Source organism: Acanthochromis polyacanthus, chromosome 1, assembly GCF_021347895.1.
Source record: "Acanthochromis polyacanthus isolate Apoly-LR-REF ecotype Palm Island chromosome 1, KAUST_Apoly_ChrSc, whole genome shotgun sequence".
Classification (NCBI taxonomy): Eukaryota; Metazoa; Chordata; class Actinopteri; family Pomacentridae; genus Acanthochromis; species Acanthochromis polyacanthus.
The window spans coordinates 17,012,432-17,033,768 of NC_067113.1; the positions used below are offsets into that span (position 1 = coordinate 17,012,432).

At 41.4% G+C, this 21,337-nt stretch overlaps 3 protein-coding genes across 5 annotated transcripts in view; 1 reads left to right on the forward strand and 2 right to left on the reverse strand.

Annotated features, from left to right (window-relative positions):
- The first annotated feature begins 1,764 nt into the window (after positions 1–1,764).
- Positions 1,765–13,048, forward strand: chrm5a (cholinergic receptor, muscarinic 5a). The gene is made up of 2 exons (XM_022221379.2): positions 1,765–2,583; positions 10,084–13,048. Exon 2 carries the CDS (start codon positions 10,131–10,133, stop codon positions 11,730–11,732), a length of 1,602 nt encoding a protein of 533 aa, XP_022077071.1. The 5' UTR covers positions 1,765–2,583; positions 10,084–10,130; the 3' UTR covers positions 11,733–13,048.
- A 58-nt stretch (positions 13,049–13,106) lies between these two features.
- On the reverse strand, positions 13,107–18,843 carry zgc:194887 (uncharacterized protein LOC571819 homolog). The gene is made up of 3 exons (XM_022221380.2): positions 17,643–18,843; positions 17,385–17,557; positions 13,107–13,854 (listed from the first exon to the last, which is right to left on the reverse strand). The coding sequence occupies exons 2-3, from the start codon at positions 17,527–17,529 to the stop codon at positions 13,160–13,162; spliced, it is 840 nt and encodes a 279-aa protein (XP_022077072.1). The 5' UTR covers positions 17,530–17,557; positions 17,643–18,843; the 3' UTR covers positions 13,107–13,159.
- A 135-nt stretch (positions 18,844–18,978) lies between these two features.
- LOC110962477 (KATNB1-like protein 1) overlaps positions 18,979–21,337 on the reverse strand; it is a 42,202-nt gene continuing 39,843 nt past the window's right edge. For all 3 annotated transcript variants that reach the window (XM_051949169.1, XM_022210429.2, XM_022210428.2), the window contains 9 exons: positions 20,744–20,856; positions 20,592–20,629; positions 20,229–20,505; positions 20,018–20,133; positions 19,882–19,932; positions 19,710–19,799; positions 19,476–19,580; positions 19,263–19,356; positions 18,979–19,155 (listed from right to left, as the gene is read on the reverse strand). In XM_051949169.1, coding sequence (XP_051805129.1) covers positions 19,114–19,155; positions 19,263–19,356; positions 19,476–19,580; positions 19,710–19,799; positions 19,882–19,932; positions 20,018–20,133; positions 20,229–20,505; positions 20,592–20,629; positions 20,744–20,851 — 921 coding nt within the window. In that variant the 5' untranslated portion in view covers positions 20,852–20,856 and the 3' untranslated portion in view covers positions 18,979–19,113. The remainder of the gene's footprint in view (positions 19,156–19,262; positions 19,357–19,475; positions 19,581–19,709; positions 19,800–19,881; positions 19,933–20,017; positions 20,134–20,228; positions 20,506–20,591; positions 20,630–20,743; positions 20,857–21,337) is intronic.

A 21,337-nucleotide genomic window follows, 5' to 3' on the forward strand; every position in this document is an offset into this window, starting at 1 on the left:
GACTGTGGACAGATGCAATCCATCTCCGGCTTTGTTGATGTCCTCCCCCATCTCGTCTCTCTCTCAGGCACGCAGGGATCAGACAGTGACCTGTGGAAAAACAGCCAAGCCTTTAGGATGCAGATGATGAAGAGGAGAGGAGGATGCCTGGATGGTAGAATGCTTCCTCCACTGCTTTCCTGACATCTGCTCCCATTAGTTATCATTAGGCAGATCAGAGTCAAGAAGATGTATGGCTCAGTGGGTTGTATAAGAAAGCCATTATATTTTGGCTGGAGTGTTAAAGGTCGCACACTTCATTGATCTTAATGAAGTTTCAGTTGCGTATATAATTAAAAAGCTAACAATGCATACATCTGCAATTATTTCTAATAGACTTTTGTGATTTGATCAATAAGGTACATTGCAAAAAATAATCAATATAAAGGAACTTCAATAACATGCGGAATTTTTTGAGCCTGCGTGTATGTTAATGTGTGAATCTGTGACATAAGAAAATATGGCTGCACTGTAAACTTTGTGCAGGTCAGCGATTCGGCGGTTATGATGAGCCAGGTGTCTGTCCTTTGGCCAGTTGCCTGGAAATGGCATTAGATGGGACTGTCAGGCAGGGCGGAAGGTGGAGGGGCGGGTGTGTGTGTGTGGAACAGACGTGGTGGGATTTTCATGAAACGCATCAATCATGCAGCCGAGATACAGCTCTGTTCCAGTAGCAAAATCATTTTCAGCATGAGAGCTGCATTATGACAAATGTCAATATGAAATATAGAGGGGGAGGGTCGTCTGTCTATTATAACCAGCCTGTGCTGCTGTGCAGGGCACAGCGTTAGCACAGAGGTCATCTTATCACAGCACATTGGATGTTACTATCACTGCATGGCTCCATATTCATTTATTATTCATTTTTATTTGCATCTGTCTTTTATTTACCGCTTCTATGTTTTGTCTTGAATTTACAAACCTGCTGTAAGAATATTCTTTGCACACATTTCTGTTAGTTCCACTTAGTTCACAAGCAAATTGGGTTCAGCCGAATAAATCAGACCAGTTAAAACTGCATGTAGATAAAATTTTGCTTTTTATTCCACCTACAGTACATTCCTAGGTGGGTCCAGTTTATTAGACTTTAAAGGGTGTGGCCACATCAACAGCACTGATGCAAATCTACAGCATAGGACCGATTCGGTCTTCTGCAGGGATTTTTTTTCGATATAAGCCAGTGCTATAGTATAAATGACAGAAAATACCAACAGTTTAAAGTCATACATCGGCAGAAACCGGATTTTATTAGTTTATCTCTCTGGTGTTTTGATGGGATCTCATGAGGCAGATCAGCACCGGATTAAAACCAATGGAGACTTTCCACCCGGCCAGGACAGGCGCCTAATGCCCAGCAAATAATTCCCCAATATACTCACGCACACACCCATACAAAGGTCTGAGAGAAAAAAACATCTGTCACTTCAGTGGTCTGCTTATCTGGCCCAGCCATGTCAGTGCTCTCCCATGTGAGCACAAAGGCAGCGGTGATGTTTTATGTTCTGCAGATGAGTTTGCCGATAGCCACACTGCTTCAGCCTCAACGCTGCTCAAACACTGAGAGAGCCGGGAGTGGTGATAACTGTCACTGTCACTTCTAGCTTTCCCCTAAAACACACACAAAAGGCAAGCCATTGAGGGTAATTAATGGTTTGTGTGACACATACAGCCGCACAAAAACAGGATTTGGCGCCACCGGTGGGACTGAACACCACCATCGCACACACGCTGCCTTCTGACACTTTTCCCTCCTGCCCCCACACCTTCCAAAACGGACCCCTCCAAGCCACCCGGCCACCTCCTCCCATCTCTCCTCCCCCCGCTCTCTCACACACTCTGTGGTCTAAGCTGCATGCTCACTGTCCCGAAACATGATGAACCATTCAGCCCTATGGGAATTTCTCCTCCCAGCTTGCTAGCGTCAGCTACATCTGTGCCTGTCAGCCAGAGTAGTTCCAACGGCAGCAACAGCAGCAGCAGTTACTTGGCTCAGGCATCAGGCTGCCTCTCAGTGACATTCTGCTTCAACTTGACTGAGAGGCAGCACTGTTCGTCCCTCTCAGCTCATACCGGGAGGAAAAGTTCTCTCTTGTCCTCTTGAATTGGCTCGAGAGCAGATTCTTCTTTAATGTATGAATGAGTGAGGAAGGATGCCCTGCAACTTGAGGATACGCTTCTCGTCTGGACAAACGAGGACTGTTTTGGATGGCTGAGGGGAGCGTGATGCTGCACTGTCCGTCTCTTGAGCAGGGATGACCAAAGCCTCCTGGTGTCCACCCTCCTCCTACTCTTTATCATCTTTCTCCTCCGTCTCTGTGCTGACACTTTTCCTCCGAACCCCTTTGGCATGCAAGGGTCAAGTCAGCAGGATTTGTCATTCTCCACAATCCTCTCTCCAACTGTGTTGTGATCCTGTTCCTCGGTGCCGCACTTGACCCGAAGGCTCTCCAGGCAAAACAAAGGGATTAAGTATGAACTTTGCTCTCACCAGGGGACACAGTCTTCCCTTATACAGACGACTGTGAGATCTGATTAAAGTCAACTGTGAGTATATTAATCTTTTCTCCTGTCTTTACATCAGTGGCTTGTTTCACAGTCTCCAGAGAATCATGACTGATTGAATGTGTACTTTTTGATTAATGCACAAAGGCATGACCTGGATTTAAGAGGAAACAACGTCATGTGAGCACAAGTGCATGTCTGAGAGGTCTCAGCATGTATTTTTAATGTAGCCTTTTACCTTAATGAAAGCAGCAGAGGATGTGCTACTGAAAAGATGTTTGGGTATGTGTTCTTCTGGAAAACTTACTGTGTAGAGAAGTACTATACAATGGACTACTTGCCTATCTATTCAGCCGCGTATTATTCTTACATTCTAACCATTAAATGTTGATAAAATTCTTATAGAAACCTGGTTTTCTACAGATTGCAAGTCAATAAACATGTCGCCTCTTCACATAGTCGTATATTTATTTCCCCTTCATTCTGTCTCTTGTGAGTCTTAATCTTAGCTTCACATCTGCTGTTATAACCTTCATCCATCCCTCACAAATTTCTATGAACCCTCTTAATCTCTCAGTAGTACACCCAGTATGAAAGCAATATCATATTTCTGTCACACGCTGTCTCCCCTGAGCTCTTATATCTCCTTTTTCAGAGCTATCTTTCAAATACCCAATAGAAAAAAAATACCTGAGAATGATTTTAACTGCACTAGCACAGTTGTAAAATGTTAAATTTATACATTCTAGTTTAATTTTTGAAAAGAGGTCATTTCAATTCTCTCAGAAAATCAATTGATGTTTTCTCTCCAATGCTGAGACTTCTCTTCCCCTCCTCTCTATGATTAACTAGAAATGACAAAACAGAAAAGGATTAAGCAGTGAAGCGTGATTTTAACGAGTCCGTCCAGTCCCCACGGATCCTGCGAGGTGCTGGAACAGATGTAAAAAGGTGCTGGAATCCTGGAAATGGTTGCCACAAATCAATAGTGGTTTAGTGGCTTTGGGGGAAAAAATCATTACTGTAGACTAGTTAACCAGCCAAATCTGATTAACAGTTTTTGTAAAAAGCGTAAATGTTGACTTTGGAGTTGTCAAGCCGCAATGTATAGAAACCTGAGCCAGTCATCCATGTGTTTGTGTGCTCTGTGTTCCCTGAACTGCTTAGCCTCCAATACCTTTTGTTTTGCAGGAAAATGTAATATCAGCACTAAAGAAACCAGAGGCGCAAACGAAGGCAGCCTTATATTTAGAAAAGTCTTTGCACAGGAGCACAAATGAGTTTAGACCCAGATCATTATCCAAATGATGGGGCATTAATGAAATGTTGTTGATGCTCATAAAACAGAACTCCTACAGGCGCTGAGCGTTTTATTCCCTTCAGCAGCTGCCAAATCCACTGTGGGGTCTATAAGCAGATCATAATATTCATCTAATGGTCATATTCATCATTTCTCATCGGTTTATATTGAAATCACAGCGGAGAAACATGTCGAGAACTGAATGTGTGAAAAAGAGAGGTAGGCATTGCAAAATATACCTCTCATGTTTTCCTTTACCTCACTTTGTCTGCTTGATCAGCAACGGTTGCATTCCACTGCTTTGCCATACCACTGGAACACTGATGAATATTTCAGATTGCATGTTTTGAAGCAGCTCTTAATGTGAACATTTGTAATCCCTCTTTCTTTCTTCTTCAGTGCCTGACACACAAAATGATTCCAGCAATATCTCAGGTCCCCTTCCTGAGCATCACATATGCAGGGTTCTTAAGCATGGGTCAGTGGGCTGACTACAGGATGCACAAACTATTGTGCCAAGCAGCTCTGGGCTGATTTGCACATCATACATACTCACCACACAGACACATATGGTGTCCTTTGCCTTCTTTGCTTTGACTCGCCTCTCTGTTAGACTCTCCTTCTTCTTCTTCAGTAGGTTGCTTCATCTTCTTTGCCTTTTGTACGCACATGCCTCACACACACGCACACACACTATTGGCTTTCTTGCTTTTTGCTGTGCATAGCGTTTGCGTAGCAACCAAAGGAGAATGTAAAGAAAGGTTACATACGGCTGCGAAGGCCAGCGTATGGAGCTGCAGCAGAGGAGCACTGATGGCCAGCTGCCAGAGGACTTGCAGCCTTTGGCGTGCCCACCTCTGCACCCAGTATGGAGGCCCTGTGTGGATTTGTGCTACCTGTCTTCACCCTCAAACTGGGCACCTTTAATCACTGGATCAGTGACCATTACTTATGCATACTGAGCTAACACGATATTTCAGAGGGCAGTCTGATACTCTGGATGTATAGGTAATGAGGGAGAGTTTCTTGGCAGCAGCATCAAGATTTCTATGCACCCCCGTTTGGCACTTATTCATTATAAGAACCTCTGCTGTAAAATTTTAATGATTGTATACTGTACTACCAAATCTCACATATGTTAATCATGCCATACATTCTGAAGCAGTATCGCTGTTTTCCGACTCCCCTCTTTCCTTGTTTTCTTCACCAGACAGTGTCACATTTGATACAAAACCGTACTTATAAAAAGCCCCAAAACAGGCCACAACAGGCCATAATCACTATTTATAGTGATGCAGAGTCCATGTTTACCCCACACTCTGAGTTCTGAGTGTACCATTAAAGCGCTTCCTGCTTCGATTTAGAAGCTATTAGCAAGCTTGACTTGTTCTACCTCATGAGGTCAAGAGGTAGAACAAGTCTGGACTTAGTATGTATTTGTTTCATGTAGGTAGGTATTAGTCATGTTATGGGGACCTAAATGTGTTTACAGTGACATCATGGGGGCTTTTCTTTTTTTGGCAGCTGTTTTCAACAAAGAAAACAGATCAAAGCTCTGAGATCTTACTGTGGTGAAGCAGTTAAGAGTCCCTCAGGAATTGGTGGAGACCAAAACAGAGCTAAAATAAAATAATCAGGTTTCCAGAAACATGAGTTGAAATAGAAGATATTGTTGATCCATAGCTGTTACTTGCTAACAAGTACACCATATCAGCAGAAAGGTAATTCTATGTTCATACTGCAACTTAATTCTGCTGCCCTCAAGCAGCCAAAAAATCTTTTTAGTCCATTAAGTCAGCACAAGCTCATACAGGGTTTAATAATGTAAATTTTAATCTACATGATTATAGATCATTATATTGATTTCATGTACATTTTAATCTTCATTTTAATGTTCAAAGACCATTTAAATAATGTTCCAATATGGTTCGAATTTAACAAGTGCAACTATCTGAGGATGGTTGGGGGATATTGTCAGGGACACAGATTATGTTGCATGATAGCAAAGGAATAGCATTCAGATTTAGATTTTTTTGGTTAAAAACTTTGCTGCATCCCTGCAATTTGGCATATTAACAAAAGTGGAACATTTTGCCTACAATTTGCTCAAGATGTTTATTGAGGTATCACATTATTGAATGTTGCTCAACCTCGTAATGTTATACAAGGTTACATCATTTCAAAGGAGGTCACTCTCAATGCAACATTTGCAAATGTTTTTTTAAAACTTTAGAGCTTAATAGTCTAACATTGATGTCATCAATCAATTGTAAATGTCTTTAGAGAGCATTATTTATATTGAATATTGAAAAGCAGTCAGGGTACCAACAGAAAAACTTCAACAACTTCAACAATTAGCAGTAAGCAAAGTGGAGGCCAACGGGTAATATCAGTTCTGTAGGTTTTTGGTCCCTAACATGGATAAATTGAAACACTAAATAGTGTTGGATCTAGTGTTAGATGACCAAACTGTCATCTTTTTGCACCTGGAGCCAAATTTTATGGAAATCCATTGTTCATCTCATGATGGCGCTGTCAGGGAGTTGACTGACAATATCAAAGTCTGTAAAAACATGTTGGTAATCCATCTAATTTTTTCAACTTTTCTTCCAACGTAATTGAAAGTGTCCTACTACAGCCATTTCAAAGTAGAGTATGAACGTTGACTTTGCAAGAACATTCTGTGCTGTAGGTGGAAAAAGGACATCTAGCTTTGGAAATTATGGCGCCATTAAGAGAAGAAGAACTCTGGATTTTCCTGTGGAGTCATGGCACCCTTTATGCTGAACGGTGTAATGATGTGGGGAATTGAGTGATGTGATATGAAATGCCATTCTATAACAAGATGAAGGACAATCCAAGTCCCGTAGGAGGACCCCCACGGTAACTGGAATGTTATTTGTGTGGGCCTCAGGCTGCCACTGGCACTCCTGCTAATCTGGCACCGTCAAAGAATGCCAACAAGTGAGGAAGTTATTTTCAAGTGTGGAGTTGCGATTATGTCCAAAGTGCTGAATTTTGGACAGTGAAAACTCTTCCACATGAGCTCAGGATGCAAATTTTCTTCAGATAGTTTGGGATATTAAGAGATGGATTGGGGAGGGTAACAATGTCACGACACAGCAAGGAGGTTCTGGGTTTGTGGCTGCTCATCGGCCTTTCTGTGTAGAGTTTGCATGTTGTCTCTGAGCCTTTCTGGGTTTTCCTGCTGCACCCCAAAGAAAAATAGTGGGGCAATTGATGATTCTAAATTGCCTTAGGTGTAAGTGTGTGGTGTTTGTCTCTTTGTGTTAGGCTAGTGATAGACTGGTACCTGTCCAGGGTATCCAAGGGAATAGACTCCTGCCCCTCTGTGACACTCTACGGGATAGAGTATAGCTAATGGAAGGACTTAGACGGATAAAAACAGCAGTTCTTATGGAGGGAAAGTAACTAAAAAGTGTTCTTATTTCTTATTACTTTTTCTTAAGTAAATTTTCTGTTTTTGCACCAACGGGGGAGTGAACTGTAACATTATCACCCCTTAAGAGAACCAGACTTATATTAAATAACCTCAAGTTCTCTGTTTAGTACCATAGAGGAGATTTAGCCAGCTTTCTGAACTTCCACTAAGTTTTCTGAAGCTGACTCTGCTCTCTTGGTATACAAAAAATGTTTTCCTAAGCTGTGTATTAATATGGGCACTCTTACAAGCCCAGTCTGTGTGTAATGGAAAAGGCCAGTGTCGGTCAGCTAGGGTGTGAATGTGTGTATGTGCAGTAGGTTTGACAACCCATTTCCCCAACATGGTGCTATTTGTCGTCTTTTCCTTACTTTTCTATGGCCATATTTCAGCCATAGGGCTTAAGGGATGATATGGAAAGCTTCTTACATGTGTGTCGGTGCTTTGGCTGATAGCCTGAAGGTTCCATTGCCGCAACCCACATGGAGGATTTTCTCTGTAGAGGTGCTCTGCCCCTGAGTTCATTGTTGCTCTGCACATCCCTCAGGGTGGATTTATGCCTCTGCTGGACTGGTCATTTTCTATGATAAGTACTAACTCTGAATGAAAACCTAAAATTTTAGAGTTTTGGGAGCTCTTATACAGAACACAGATACTGAGCTGTAACACAGTGATTCCCTCATTTTAAGCAGAGGAAGTGTCACGGCTGTAAATGCCAGCGCCATCGTGCCCAGTTGGCTGAAATATTTCCTGAGGGAGAGGAGTGTTAGTGGCACAGTGCTACACAGAGACTAGTAACCACCCGCCCAAATGCTGCAGTCTACATGAATGTGTATGAGTCTGAAATGATCACGACTGCACATGTACTGAAATGAAGGAGATCTAAAGTTGCTTCAGCACATTTATTAAAAACCTTCAAGCTGAGAGTTACAGCACACGAGCATGAACGCCAACATGTGGTCTTATTTCAAACACACACATCCAGGTCGACATGGATGTCAACTTGTTATTTATTGTCGTGTCTAGCATCAAGGAATAAAATGTGCATTCACACCACTGACCTAACACCTGAGAGCGAGGGGTTATGTGTACTGTAAGCTTCTATATGTGCCGAGTTCTTGCTGCCCTCTACAGGAGCAGGAGAACTGGGGAGGGGTTCTATGTGAATACATTACCCCCTCAGTAACACCTGCACCGTTGCACTGAGGGTGGATGTGAAAACAAAGATGATTAAACACAGCGCTGGCTAGCGATGGATCCGTTCTACTGCACGGGTCACTCACCATTCCTGAGCTCATACCAGCAGCAGGCTGAGCCAAAGTGATGACAGAGAAGTGGGAATATTGCAAAGCAATTTTGTAGCTTGCCACACAGAAAATGTTTGCTTTTTTGCTTATTTTAATGCAATCCCTGTGAAAATGACAATTTAATGCATGAAATAAGCTACCAGTTAGTTTGAAACATTAGTTTGGATGTTTCAGGAACCTCAAACCTCGACCCATCTTGCATCTGTCATTTTAAACACTTTCAATAAATAGCACTGACTGGATGTCCAATATTAGCATCCATATAGTACACCCAAGTTAATTTACTTGATAGACAATGCTCATATCAAAGAGCTATTACATTTTTTTTCTTATAGTACCACATTTCTACATACATCTTGTGGGAAATTAGGAGGTAATTTTTTGTCGATACAAATAGCAATAGAAAGAACAACAAAATTATATTAAATTTCTGTCTTAATTTCACGTGACCAGTCTCTATGGATGCTACTGTAGAATACGTCAGATCAACAGATACATTATGTTTACGTATGATGTATGCTGTCACTGATTGGATGCAACATTTCATAATGATATAATGACTTTCTCATGAGTACTCTTTGATTTAATCGTTCTCCAGGCAATTTGTTTTCATCCCAAAGCTCATGAAATTGATATTCACCATAGGAAATGACCTTTTACGGGGCATTTTCAAGCTTTTTGCACAATGCATGTAGGTTTGGCTCTCTGTGAGTAGTAAACATGCTACACTGTGAGTGTACACAAAAAAATTAATGGTTCCGTGATTTTTCCTGTAAACATAAACACACATAGCAAAGCTGGTACATTTAAAATAATAAAGCAGTTACATACTTTTAAACGCATGTATTTACAAAGAAGCATCACAATATGTTAGGTTCTTTTTGCATCATTTTGCATACAATTGCAGGCAGGTTGCTGTAAAGCCAGCAAACACCTGCAGCACACAGATGACCAGACCAGAATATTCACTCTCTGAAACTGCATAGCAGAACAAACAAACAAACAAACAAAAATTATCACTTGTTTGTTGGGGAATTTTAGTTTCATCACAAACTAGAATAATCATTTCATTAATTTTTTTTAACGAATGGCTGTCTTAGTGAACTATAAGCTGAGCTCATGCACTGGTATTATGACAGCACAGAATTAGAGCAAGAAATGTAATTATGTAATGGCCTGGATTTTTGAAATGTGCCACAGATGTTTGCAGTCATAGCCTAAAACAGGCCGTATGGGTATACGCTCACGTGAGCTTGAACTACTTGCTAGAACTGCAGTATAAGCCATATCAAAAGAGAAAGTCATTCTTTGTTATAAATGTTATTCCGTATTGTGTAGCACACAGAGGTTTTACATTTAGCCATCAATAATACATTCTATCACAATTTTTCATCTTTACCATAAATGTCAAAGTGTGGCTATTCCATGCCCAACATGCTGATTTGATGCCATCTTGTGGCAGAGATAAAGAACAACTTTTCTTTTTTTTCCAGGAGACCTTCCTGGAAATGACAACTCCAAACACACCTGTCATGGTTGGATGCCAATAAACATAAGGACCATGGAAGGAGAAATCATGGTGAATGCCACAGTAAATACCAGTACGATGGACGTGCAGCTGGTCACCCACAGTCTCTGGGAGGTGATCACCATTGCGACTGTGTCGGCTATAGTCAGCCTCATCACCATAGTGGGGAATGTTCTTGTAATGCTCTCCTTTAAGGTCAACAGCCAACTGAAGACAGTGAATAACTACTACCTACTGAGTCTGGCAGCTGCTGACCTCATCATAGGTGTTTTCTCCATGAATCTGTACACCTCTTATATACTGATGGGCTACTGGGCCTTGGGGAACCTCGCCTGTGACCTGTGGTTGGCTCTGGACTATGTAGCCAGCAACGCCTCGGTCATGAACCTGCTGGTGATCAGCTTCGACAGATATTTCTCCATCACCAGGCCTCTGACCTACAGGGCCAAACGGACTCCCAAACGAGCTGGGATCATGATTGGTTTAGCCTGGCTGGTCTCCCTCATTCTGTGGGCCCCGCCTATTCTCTGCTGGCAGTACTTTGTTGGGAAAAGGACTGTCCCTGAGAGGCAATGCCAGATCCAGTTTTTCTCAGAGCCTGTAATAACCTTTGGGACGGCAATTGCAGCCTTTTACATCCCTGTATCAGTCATGACCATCCTCTACTGTCGAATCTACAAGGAGACAGAAAAGAGGACGAAAGATCTTGCGGAGCTTCAGGGGATTAACTATCCTACAGACTCTGAGGTGGCTCAGCCTCAGAAGACCATCATCAGGTCCTGTTTTAACTGTAAACTAAGATCAGCTTCTCATGACAGAAACCAGGCCTCCTGGTCGTCCTCTAGCCGGAGCAATGCTGCCAAATCGGCAGCCACCACCAGCGATGAATGGTCCAAAGCTGGCCAGCTGACCACCTTCAATAGCTATGCCTCCTCAGACGACGAGGACAGGCCAGTGTCTCCTGGAGGCTTCCAGGCATCGTCCTTCAGGAACCAGGCCTGCGAGGCCAGCAGGATTGGAGTGGGCAGCGGGAGCGAGCAGCTCAGCAGCTATGATGAAGACAGTTTCTTTCAGACGCCACCCAAAAGCAGCTCTCAGAGGAGTAGCAAGTGTGTCTCGTACAAGTTTAAACCTGTGGCCAAAGATACTGTGGAGCACCAAAGCAAAAACGGAGACACTAAAATGGCCTCTTCGACGTTCTCCTCGGCTGAGTCCATGAGCGCTCCATCCACCTCCTCGACCTCTAAACCCATAGACGCTACGCTGAAAAGCCAGATCACTAAGAGGAAGAGGATGGTGCTGATCAAGGAGAGGAAAGCAGCTCAGACTCTCAGTGCCATCCTGCTGGCCTTCATCCTAACATGGACACCTTATAACATCATGGTGCTGATTTCCACCTTCTGCTCAGACTGCATCCCCCTTTCCCTCTGGCATCTGGGCTACTGGCTGTGCTACGTCAACAGCACCGTCAATCCCATGTGCTATGCCCTTTGCAACAAGACTTTTCAGAAGACCTTTCGCATGCTCTTACTCTGCCAGTGGAAAAAGAAAAGGATTGAGGAAAAACTATACTGGTATGGACAAAACCCTGTGGTCAACTCCAAACTGACATGAAGTGTTTTTTGTTTTTTTTTAAAGACTGTGTATGAAAATGGCTGTAAATCATATGTTCTTGGCTTTATGAACTTGAATCCTACGTATTAGGTGATATGAAAGACAAAAATATTATATCAAGAGGCTGGTGCATCTTATAGTGTTGCTCATTAATCAGTAGGTCTGCTGTAGTGTATGTTAACTGCTGCTAAAAGTGTGGAAATGGAAGATTATACAACTGTACTATTATAAATGACACTGTACATAAGTTCTAAAATATAAAAATAGTTTTCCTCCAAATTGATGCTCATGTGCACACACTGCCATTGATTAACACAGGTTACTTTGTATTGTACTGTATTTGTAGTCTACGGTGGTATCTGGACATCGTAAAATTATTTCAGTCTAGTAACGTACACAGCTGGTTTAAAAAATACCATTTTCCAAATGAAGTTGACACCCAAAATATCACAACACATGCAGATCTCTTTAATTCTCTTAGTATTGTCTTGACAATGCACATTTAGCAAATGCTATTTTATTTTGAAGGGCTAATACGTGTAGTCCTGATGTCAGACTCTGCAAAGTCAAAGTTGTAACTTGATGATAAATTGAAGCCTTTTCACGCGTGCCATTGTCATATTTGTCAGATAAATAAATACAGATTACATCATTGTTTTCACCTCACATGTTATGCATTTTCTGTAGTACAAAATCCCAGTGGAAAATAAAGTCAGAATTATAATACATGAGTGAAACTACAAGCAACAGTCAAAAAACAAACCTGTTAATTCTTTAATTCTAACTACTTAACTAACTTGCTAACAGCGTCAGTGTTTACATGGGAAACGGTACACAATGTTTCTGAAAATTTATTACTCCTCATCCTCAGGATATTTTCTTTTTCTTTGAAATGCAGCGTCGGTTTTCTTGGAATTACTGTAGCTGAATCAATATGTCATCATATTCTTATTGTATTTCTGGCAAACTTGTATTGTACCGTGCAAAAAATGCTGTTTGTTTGTGAGGTGTTTCTTTCTGTGAGTATTGGATGGAAGATGAGATCCAAAAGTTATTTTACTATTATGTGTCATAAGCTACATTGTCTTGAAACATTTTTCTTTGTGACTGTGATAAACCAGACGTCTGCACTTGCAATTTGTGGAATGAAATTGATGCTTTGCTTCAAGCATATTGACATGGTGGAAACAAAGCTTGAGCTAAAAACCGTACTGCAATTTTATACTGTGTTTAAAGTTTTGTGATAAAGTTTTGATTTCTTTTCAGTATTTTGTGATCATGTCCATGCATTTCAGAATAAAATGTGGTGAACTGAACGTCCAACGTAAGAGCTATTATCAGAAACTAACCGATGTTGGTGTTTGACGGAAAGATAATCTTGAAAGAAACTAAAGTCAGGCAGAAATGATGGGAGAGAATGATGTCCTTTAAAGCTCATCCTTCTTGCAGTCTCCACTTGGAATCAGTTTAACTGTGTCTGAAGGTCTCGCCATCATCCACGCATATTTACACAGCCGCTCCTTGTTGCAGTCCTTTTGCCAGTAGATGACATTCCTGCGGTTTAGATTGGCACCAGCGCAGGCGTCGTACCACCAACCTCCTCCTGGAACCCCTTGAAACTCCAGCTTGGCACAGTTTTGGAAGTAATTGTCATTGTCTCTGTCTTTAGTGGTGAACCTCTGGTTGTCATGCAGGTAGTTTTCAGTGTCCAGGGTCAGAGCGTCTATAGCTGTACCCTCAAACAAACCCAGCCTCAGCCTGTATGCTGATGACTCATCCTCCACCAGGAATGGATCGTACTCCCCTGTCTTGGTGACGGCATCTTGATCCACGAGTTTCACTCCTAGCTTATAGCGTGCAGGACCATGGGTAAGCTGATGGAGGTGTTCATTCCCAAGCCAGTGATCCCCAGTAACATCCCCGAAGCCGTCTTTGTACTCAGCCCAGGTGCGATCAAAATTAACGCTACTATTAATGGTGATATGCTGCACCACCGTCCAGCCTCCCTCCTGCATGGAACAGTAGGCAACGATGGGAGAGTCACCTGGCTGGATGAGGTACACACCGTCTCTGGCCTGACCTGAAGAAGCCATCAGCATTTCGTAGCAGTCTCTGGGCAGCGCTGTTGGACAAATACACATCTCAGTCATGGCAGAAGTAGAGGAAGGTAATCAGACTGACTGATAGATATGTGTCTCCTCTTTCATAACTAGAAAGGACTGCTGGTGACTGACGTGCAGGAGGAATCTCCTTAGATCATATTTATATCCATCTGATGCTAAAGTAATTTGAAGCAGTATTTTGACATCTGGGTGAAGATAAATTTAGGGGGACAAACTTCAAACAACGCAATATCCGCTTTTTTTCTGTCTTTTTTTCATCAATTTCTTGCAAAGAATTACTTGAGAAAATCAATACCACACTTATGTCTGTCGATTAAAGGCATTATGGAGGATGTTTTTTTTTGTTTAATTTGTCTGATTCACATAAAATGAATATACTGACCTTTAGTGGACTTGTATGTATGGTCTCTAAAAGAATTTTAAAAAAATAAAATAACTGTGGACATGACAGGACCTGAAAAACATCAGCCAATCAAAGCGCTCGGACCGAGGCGTTTGGCTTGCTCCCTTTCCTGTCAATCAAAAATCTTCCGGCTCAGGCCTAGTTACGTAGATTACGTACGCCTTGGACTTACGTGTTTTCTGTATGTGTTGCTTTGGTATAGCTTCGTAGTTAGCTGGCGACTTGTTTTGCTCATCTTTTTTTACATAATGGCAGATAAAGATCCAGGGGGACCCAGCCATAAAAGACAACTTCACGAGTGCTACGCAAGTTTCTGGAGGGGGGCGTTTCTTCGTAAATGTTAAGAGGGGGGAGGTTAGAGGGGGGGTGAGGGAGATGTTGTATGTGCGCATGCGCATGCTACGTTCAAAGTCGTAGGAAATAAAATCTCCTCTAATGCCTTTAAGAAACAACATCACTGAGTTAGTTAACTTCACAATAACTGGAAGCAGGGTGAAACAGTTCATCTGAATGTGTCCAAAAGTAACCAAATCAAACCGGCTAGCATCTCTAAAAGGCACTAATTAACATGTTGTGTATCACTATAATAATAAGAATTTTACTACAGACTTGACAGATGATGCAAGAGCTGGAAATCCTGAAGAAAAAATAACATGTCAGACATTAAGACCAAACAAAGCCAGGCAAAACAAGAGGAATTTAACAGTTAAAATAAGATGACAAAATTCTAAATGTATCATGTCACTACTAAAAAATACAAATAAAAACCAAAATGCATTTAAAAGCAATAAAAAGACAACATGACATGAAAGTGAGCCTATAAAAATGACTGCTAAGAAATTATTTAAAAGGAGTCAATCCTGCAAGCTTTATCTCCTCAGCTAAGGGGCCCTAATGAAAAAACATAGACACTGTTAGATTTAAGCCCCCAAATAGGAACAGCCAGGAGGGCCCACCCGAGGATCGAGGACTGACGTGTTGCTCATTTAGGGTCAGTAGTTCTGATACAAAGTTAGGACAAGACAAGTCATCACCAGAATGTTACAATCAGTTCGAATGCATGGATGAATGAGTAAAAGAGTCAAAGTGTACAAATGACACTCCAATTTATCACCAGGGTTTTTGTGCTGGAATGTGGTGGCAGTCATTTCCTTGAGTCCTTCAGAACTATTATGATCAAAGCACAATCTTATTTTTACAGATAAAGAAAAGAAAGATATAAAGCTGGTAGGATCCTGCTCCAGCCCCAGCCCTTCTTCCCCCTTCTTTCTCTTTCTCCCTTGGTTCCTGATCTGTTTCTGTTTTGACCTGTCTTTTACCTCCCTCTGTCACCTCTCCCTCATGTCTCTCTCTCTCCCTGTCACTCGCCCTCCTGATCTCCCTGTCTCACCTGCCTGCACTCTACCTGCTGATTACTGCCATGAGTGTCAGCTGCAGTAATCAAATAAACACTACTCACCTGTTCTCCACCTCACCTCAGCTTTATAAGCTCTGTGCTTTCTTTCAATCGCTGCTGGATCATCGAATCACTTGCTGTCACAGACTGTTTCCCCCCTTGGATTGTGTTCTCCACACCAAGCCCTGCGAATCCCTCGTCTGCTTTAGCCCCCTGGACTCTCCTGTTTCCCCCATCCTGATTTTCCCCCCTCTTGGACTCTGTTTTGCTCCAACCTCTTTGTGGATACTCCCCAGCTTTCTGTCTGCCAGTTTTGTTCCCCCTACTAACTCCTGGATTCCCTGAGCCTGTCTGCTTTGCTCCCTTAGTTCTGTTTCCCCTGGTTTTTGTAAGTATATTATTTTGTTGACTGATTTAGTTTTTCCTATTTGGTTTCTGTAGCAGAGCTGAGGGTTTTTGTAGGTCTTGGTTGTAGTTCGTTCAAGTCTTACATTTGGTTAGTGTATCCCCTGTTTGTTTTCCCCTTCCTGTATTGGTTTAGTTAGTTTTGTTTAAATAAAGACCTGTTTCTGCCGCCACCTGTCTGTGCCTGTGCTTGGGTTCTCTGCACCCCCTTGTGAGATTTATGGCTACTGGTGTGTGTGGTGTTTCTTTTTTTTTTTTTTTTTTTTAACCTTCAGATAGCGCAAGGTTGGCTGTCTTCACCCGTTTCCAGTCTCTACTTGTATTTTTGGCTTTGGAGCTGGACTGATCTCCTATGTGGCTACTGGTGCCACCGACCTGCACTGTTTCTATTCTCTTGTTGGGTTTGCTGCTATCCTTTTCTTTTTTCTTTTTTTTTTCTTTTTTCGTCCTCCTCGTATGCCCTCACCCTGACTGGTTGAGGCAGACTGACAACCTCGCTGAGCCTGGTTCTGCTGAAGATCTTTCCTATAAGGGAATTTTCCCCCTCCACTGTTGCTAATATCAGATTTTTTTTTTTTTTTTTGGGGGGGGGGGGGTTCCTCTAAATAAGTTGGGTAAAATATTAGAGTATATATCCTATTGCACAGTTTTGTTTAAATTAGCCAGGCAAATTTGCTGAGTTAATATTGTACTACTCACAGTACAGGATAAACTCTGAATGACAATCTTGTTTCTGTACTGGGAAACACTTCAGCTGAACAGCTGTTGCATTTTTGTATCAGTAGTCTGCCTTTTTTTTTAAAATTTTATTTTAATTATGCCTTCTAGGAATCCTGCCCCCCCCTTTTTAAAAAAAAAAAAAAAGTCTTAAGCTACAATAATTATGAAACACGGAATACAAAATATGAAAGCTACACAGTGGTAAACGCTAATGCACGTGTCAAGAATTAATCATTATATTGATGACAAAAGCACAGCAGCACTGTTTCTCAGTGTCTCCCTGGTAAACATGGTAAAACCTTGATCAAATGTCAAACTATGACAACAGTTTGTCTTAGACACACAAATCTCCTCACTAGAGATAACATTTATCATCAATAAGTCACTAAGCAATTTGGGTTGACAGATTGGAATTGGACCCACATGGAATTTTCCACACAGATAATCTGAAATCCATTCACATTTTTAGAAGCAATCACAGTTTCTACACACAAAGTACCATACATTATGTGACCAATTGGCAAGTTCAGTGCATTTCATCTTTTAACTATTGCAAAATTCATCCCTGATATTGACAGTAAAATGAAATGTCAAACTGAAAGTACCTCTCATTCCCCGGTTCAGGACTGAGATTTGCTCATCTGAGGGAAGAAGATGGAGGTTTTCTGCCTGGAGATGCTCAGTGTCACATCCAGTCACGCTAAGCAGCAGCAAAACAGCTGCTGACAGCCAGTATCTAAAACACTTCATTCTTCCTGTTCCTCTGCTGTCAAACCAACTATTGATAAAAGCAAGCAAATGTGAGCTTATTACTGATTTAACCAAACACAATAAACTGCCCCGAAGAAATTTAAATTGCTTACGCTGAGAAGAGCCACCTGTGTGATGAAACACAGCGTAGGAATATGTTGTTGGCTGTCCTCGGATCTTCAAACCCCACGCTAAATTTGCCTGCTCTGACTGATTGAAAAGCACCAGAATGCAAACACAACTGCAGACTTCAGATTAGTTCACTGACTGAAGCCTCTCCTGTCCAGTTAAAGCTGGACTTCAGCCTCAGGTTCACAAAACAGTGACAGACACCAACCCTCCACTTATCTGTGTCAAATGAGATAAACCCACATGTGAACTCATATCTCTGCCCTACTTTCAATCACTTCAATGGTGAATGAGGCCGAAGTACAGGTGAGACTAAAATGTAGCGGTTCAGTGACTCAACTGGACTTTAACTTCAGATTCAGTAGAGTACAGAGTCTACAGTTCTACATAAAATGTGTATTATGTAGATGTTAGTGCTGTCTCTCCACACTGAAAAAAGGAAGGGGTTGTCTTTGTTGTAACAAATACTGATTTTAATACCAACCACAAATGCGAAAATTTTAAAGACTATTAATCATCAATAGAGCATTTCAAAAGATCAGATGCACACAGGATGTCAGCAAATAAAATTCTTACATTCATTCTTACCGTCAACAGAGTCTCAGTAATACAACTTGTTAATAACTACAGAAGCCTATTTGGTCACTGAACAGACAATTAAATTTGTCACACTCTTATTTTCCTATTGCACATATTGCTCAAGTCTAGCCTAGCCGCGCTAGACAACCCACAGCAACAAATTTAATTCTCTGCCAGGGTGGGTCTAGTTACCCTCCATAAGGCTCGAGGTTGGATTCTCCTAAAACTGGCCGATGAATCACCATGAAGTGTAGAGTCAGAAGGCGGGCGTAACTAAGTGATGACAGAGGCGCAACGAATTTAATTCTCTACCAGGGGTCGACAACAAAAACAACAACAGTCGTTGAGCTCCATTAGCACCGACTCTGAATAATCTTTCTGTTAACATGTCTGTAATATACTTGAGCTTCACCCATTGACTGTATAAATAAGGCTTCACCGAACTACCGCATCCTCTGATTTCCGGCGCTCTAGGAGCCTATTCGTTGCACTGATTGGTTGTATACCTACCCAATTGCTGCAGAGTGATTTGATAGACAACCTTTTAGCCGGTCTCCCTCCCTGTCGAGCGTGCCTAGACCCTTGTGCCTTCAGAAACATGGGTCTAGCGTGGCTAGGCTAGCTCAAGTCCACAGTACAATTAAAAAGGCACTCACTGGAAACAATAGCAGCCACTATCTAAGGTTTCTACAAGGATTTTTCAAATATTTTGGGGTTCCGTTAACAGAGAACAATGTCCCATCCAATCCAATCCAGCTTTATTTATATAGCACTTTTAACAACCACCGATTGAACCAAAGTGCTATACATCCAGAACAAAGCAAATAAAAGCACTAAAAACAAATAAAATACAAAATGTTGCTGTTGTCTTGATCATTAGCGCTGTGAAGTCAGTTGAGACAGGAAGGAGTCGACAATCTGAAGGGAAAAATTGATTCTATGTAAGACCAAGTCATTTCAGTACAGCATAAGACAAGCTTAAATGAAAGAAAATATAGTAGTAAATTCTGTATTTCCACACTGACCTTTGCTATGTCTCCTGCAGCTCCTGGAACGGATTTCAAGTAAGGTTCCTGGTGCCAAAACTCCAACAGCTGCTGGTTGAAAACTTGGAAATTTCTGTAATAAATAAATGAGAAAAGTTAATAAATGAATAAGGATGCTGCTTTACACATTGAACCAAATATTGAAAATAGTGGGAAATGATGGCTTGGACTACAAACTATGCATACACGTACTTATCCAACGGCGGTTTAGAGGATTCACTGCAGCTACTTGCTCTCAGTTCCTTCCACCAGGTTTTCAAAATCGAATGTATCCACTTTAAACCAACAATAAGATACCTATAAGAATAAGAGACAGTCTTAAATTATTCGAATTTCTGCAATTATCCTTCTACTGCACTTATTGGTTGTACATTTGCATGTGAAATGTGTTTTAAACTGTGATATATCAACAGTAGGAATTCTTACTCTTCATATGGACTGCTGAGGACTTTCTTAACTAAAGGAAAGAGGTCGACACAGCAGCCGATTGTTATCCTGGGAGAATCCTCGTCAATGCTGTGGAGGAAATTAGATTTAAGTATCATTTGGTCCATTTCTTATTAGTGTTGCTAAGATCTTTGCAATTTAAATGACTTACCAGTTGCTTATTAGGGGGAGAAAATCAACAAACACCCCGGTGTCTTGGATCCTGTACAGAGACAGTGAGGTAACCATACTTTTGAAATCCTAGCAAACATACTGCACCTGTTTGAAATCAAATACACGGCATGTACCTCAGAAAGTACGTCAACAGCTCTCCAACATTTCTCTGCCACAGCGTTAAAGCCACTTTCAGCCTTAGACTTCTTCCAAATAACACATCAGTCATTGTGCTATGATCCCTCGAGAGCTGAAAAACGTTAAGTTCAGATAGTTTCATCTGCACGTTAGAAAAACAGCAGCGCAAACATGAAAGAAGGGTCGTGGCCTGCGACAGTCTCTCACCTCACTGAGTGTACAGTAGTCAGTCTGTTCAGAACCAGTTTTACCAGTCTTGTGGCTACTGTTGAAAATTAGTGGGAGCTCCCAGGGGTCCATATGGAAAATATCCTGCTCCGTGTCCTGCAAATATTTCATCTCGTTTTCCTTGTTTGCAGCATCGCAGGTCCTCCCAGACCCGAGCTGCTTCCTCCGAGCCACAGTCAGATGATGAGTCTTCCTCTTACATGACACCACCCGCTTCACTCTGCCCGGTTTGTTGCCGCAGCGACTCACTGGATACCTGGATAGAGTAAATTGTTTTAACATTGTGATTAAAAGCAAAATGCAACTGCTGCAATCAACAACAAAAAAACGTGAATGACTTACCGCTTCTTGTCGAACTCCTCGTTTTTGTCAGTATCTTCCTGCATATAATGAAAAGACGGTAGCATGATGAGACATAACACAATCATAAGCAGCAATACAGGGCCAGGATACAGAAATAGATTTATGGATCACACTGAGCAACCCTAGCTCACCTCGTTTATGTTTCTCCCATGAGAATAGCTCACTTTGTAGTGTGCTGCATCATAATGGAAGGCACGTTCAAGATTTTGGCTCTTTCCGTCTGCAGTTTTGGAGTCCATTAATTCTAAAGAAAGAGAAGAAAATCAGTTTAAATTTTTTTTTGTATATCATAAAATACACATTTAATCTGATAGTAACGCTATCGTAAGTTTAAAGTTTTCTTTTGCTACTATTTGTCTGCAAAAGTCCCCACAAGGTAACTGTGTAAAGAGATAAACATGAGTAATACAAGTACAATCATGATATAATCTTTGTCTCTAAATCTCAGTGGATAAATCCAACTGATAACAGCAAAGTACATCACTGAACCTAATTAGTTGCAGATTATTTTTGCAGGTTTAATTTACTGATATAAAACATTAACGGAGTAATAAATTATCCTGCATTATTTTTAAGTACATTAGACTATCCTGATTTCGCTCATTCTGCATAATAAATATGTTTACTTCTGGTACTTTAAGCATATTTTGATTTCAATATTTTTATTCTTAAGTTAAATTGGATTTTGAAAGCGGGACTTTTACTTGTTACGGGCTATTTTTACA

What these genes read in the sequence shown, in the direction of transcription:
- chrm5a (XM_022221379.2), top strand. Translation starts at nt 10,131, where the DNA reads ATGCCAATAAACATAAGGACCATGGAAGGAGAAATCATGGTGAATGCC.
- zgc:194887 (XM_022221380.2), bottom strand. Translation starts at nt 17,529, where the DNA reads ATGAAGTGTTTTAGATACTGGCTGTCAGCAGCTGTTTTGCTGCTGCTT. An exon ending in CCTGAACCGGGGAATGAGAG is followed by an intron (nt 13,855 to 17,384) that starts GTACTTTCAGTT and finishes TTTGTCCAACAG; the next exon opens with CGCTGCCCAGAGACTGCTAC.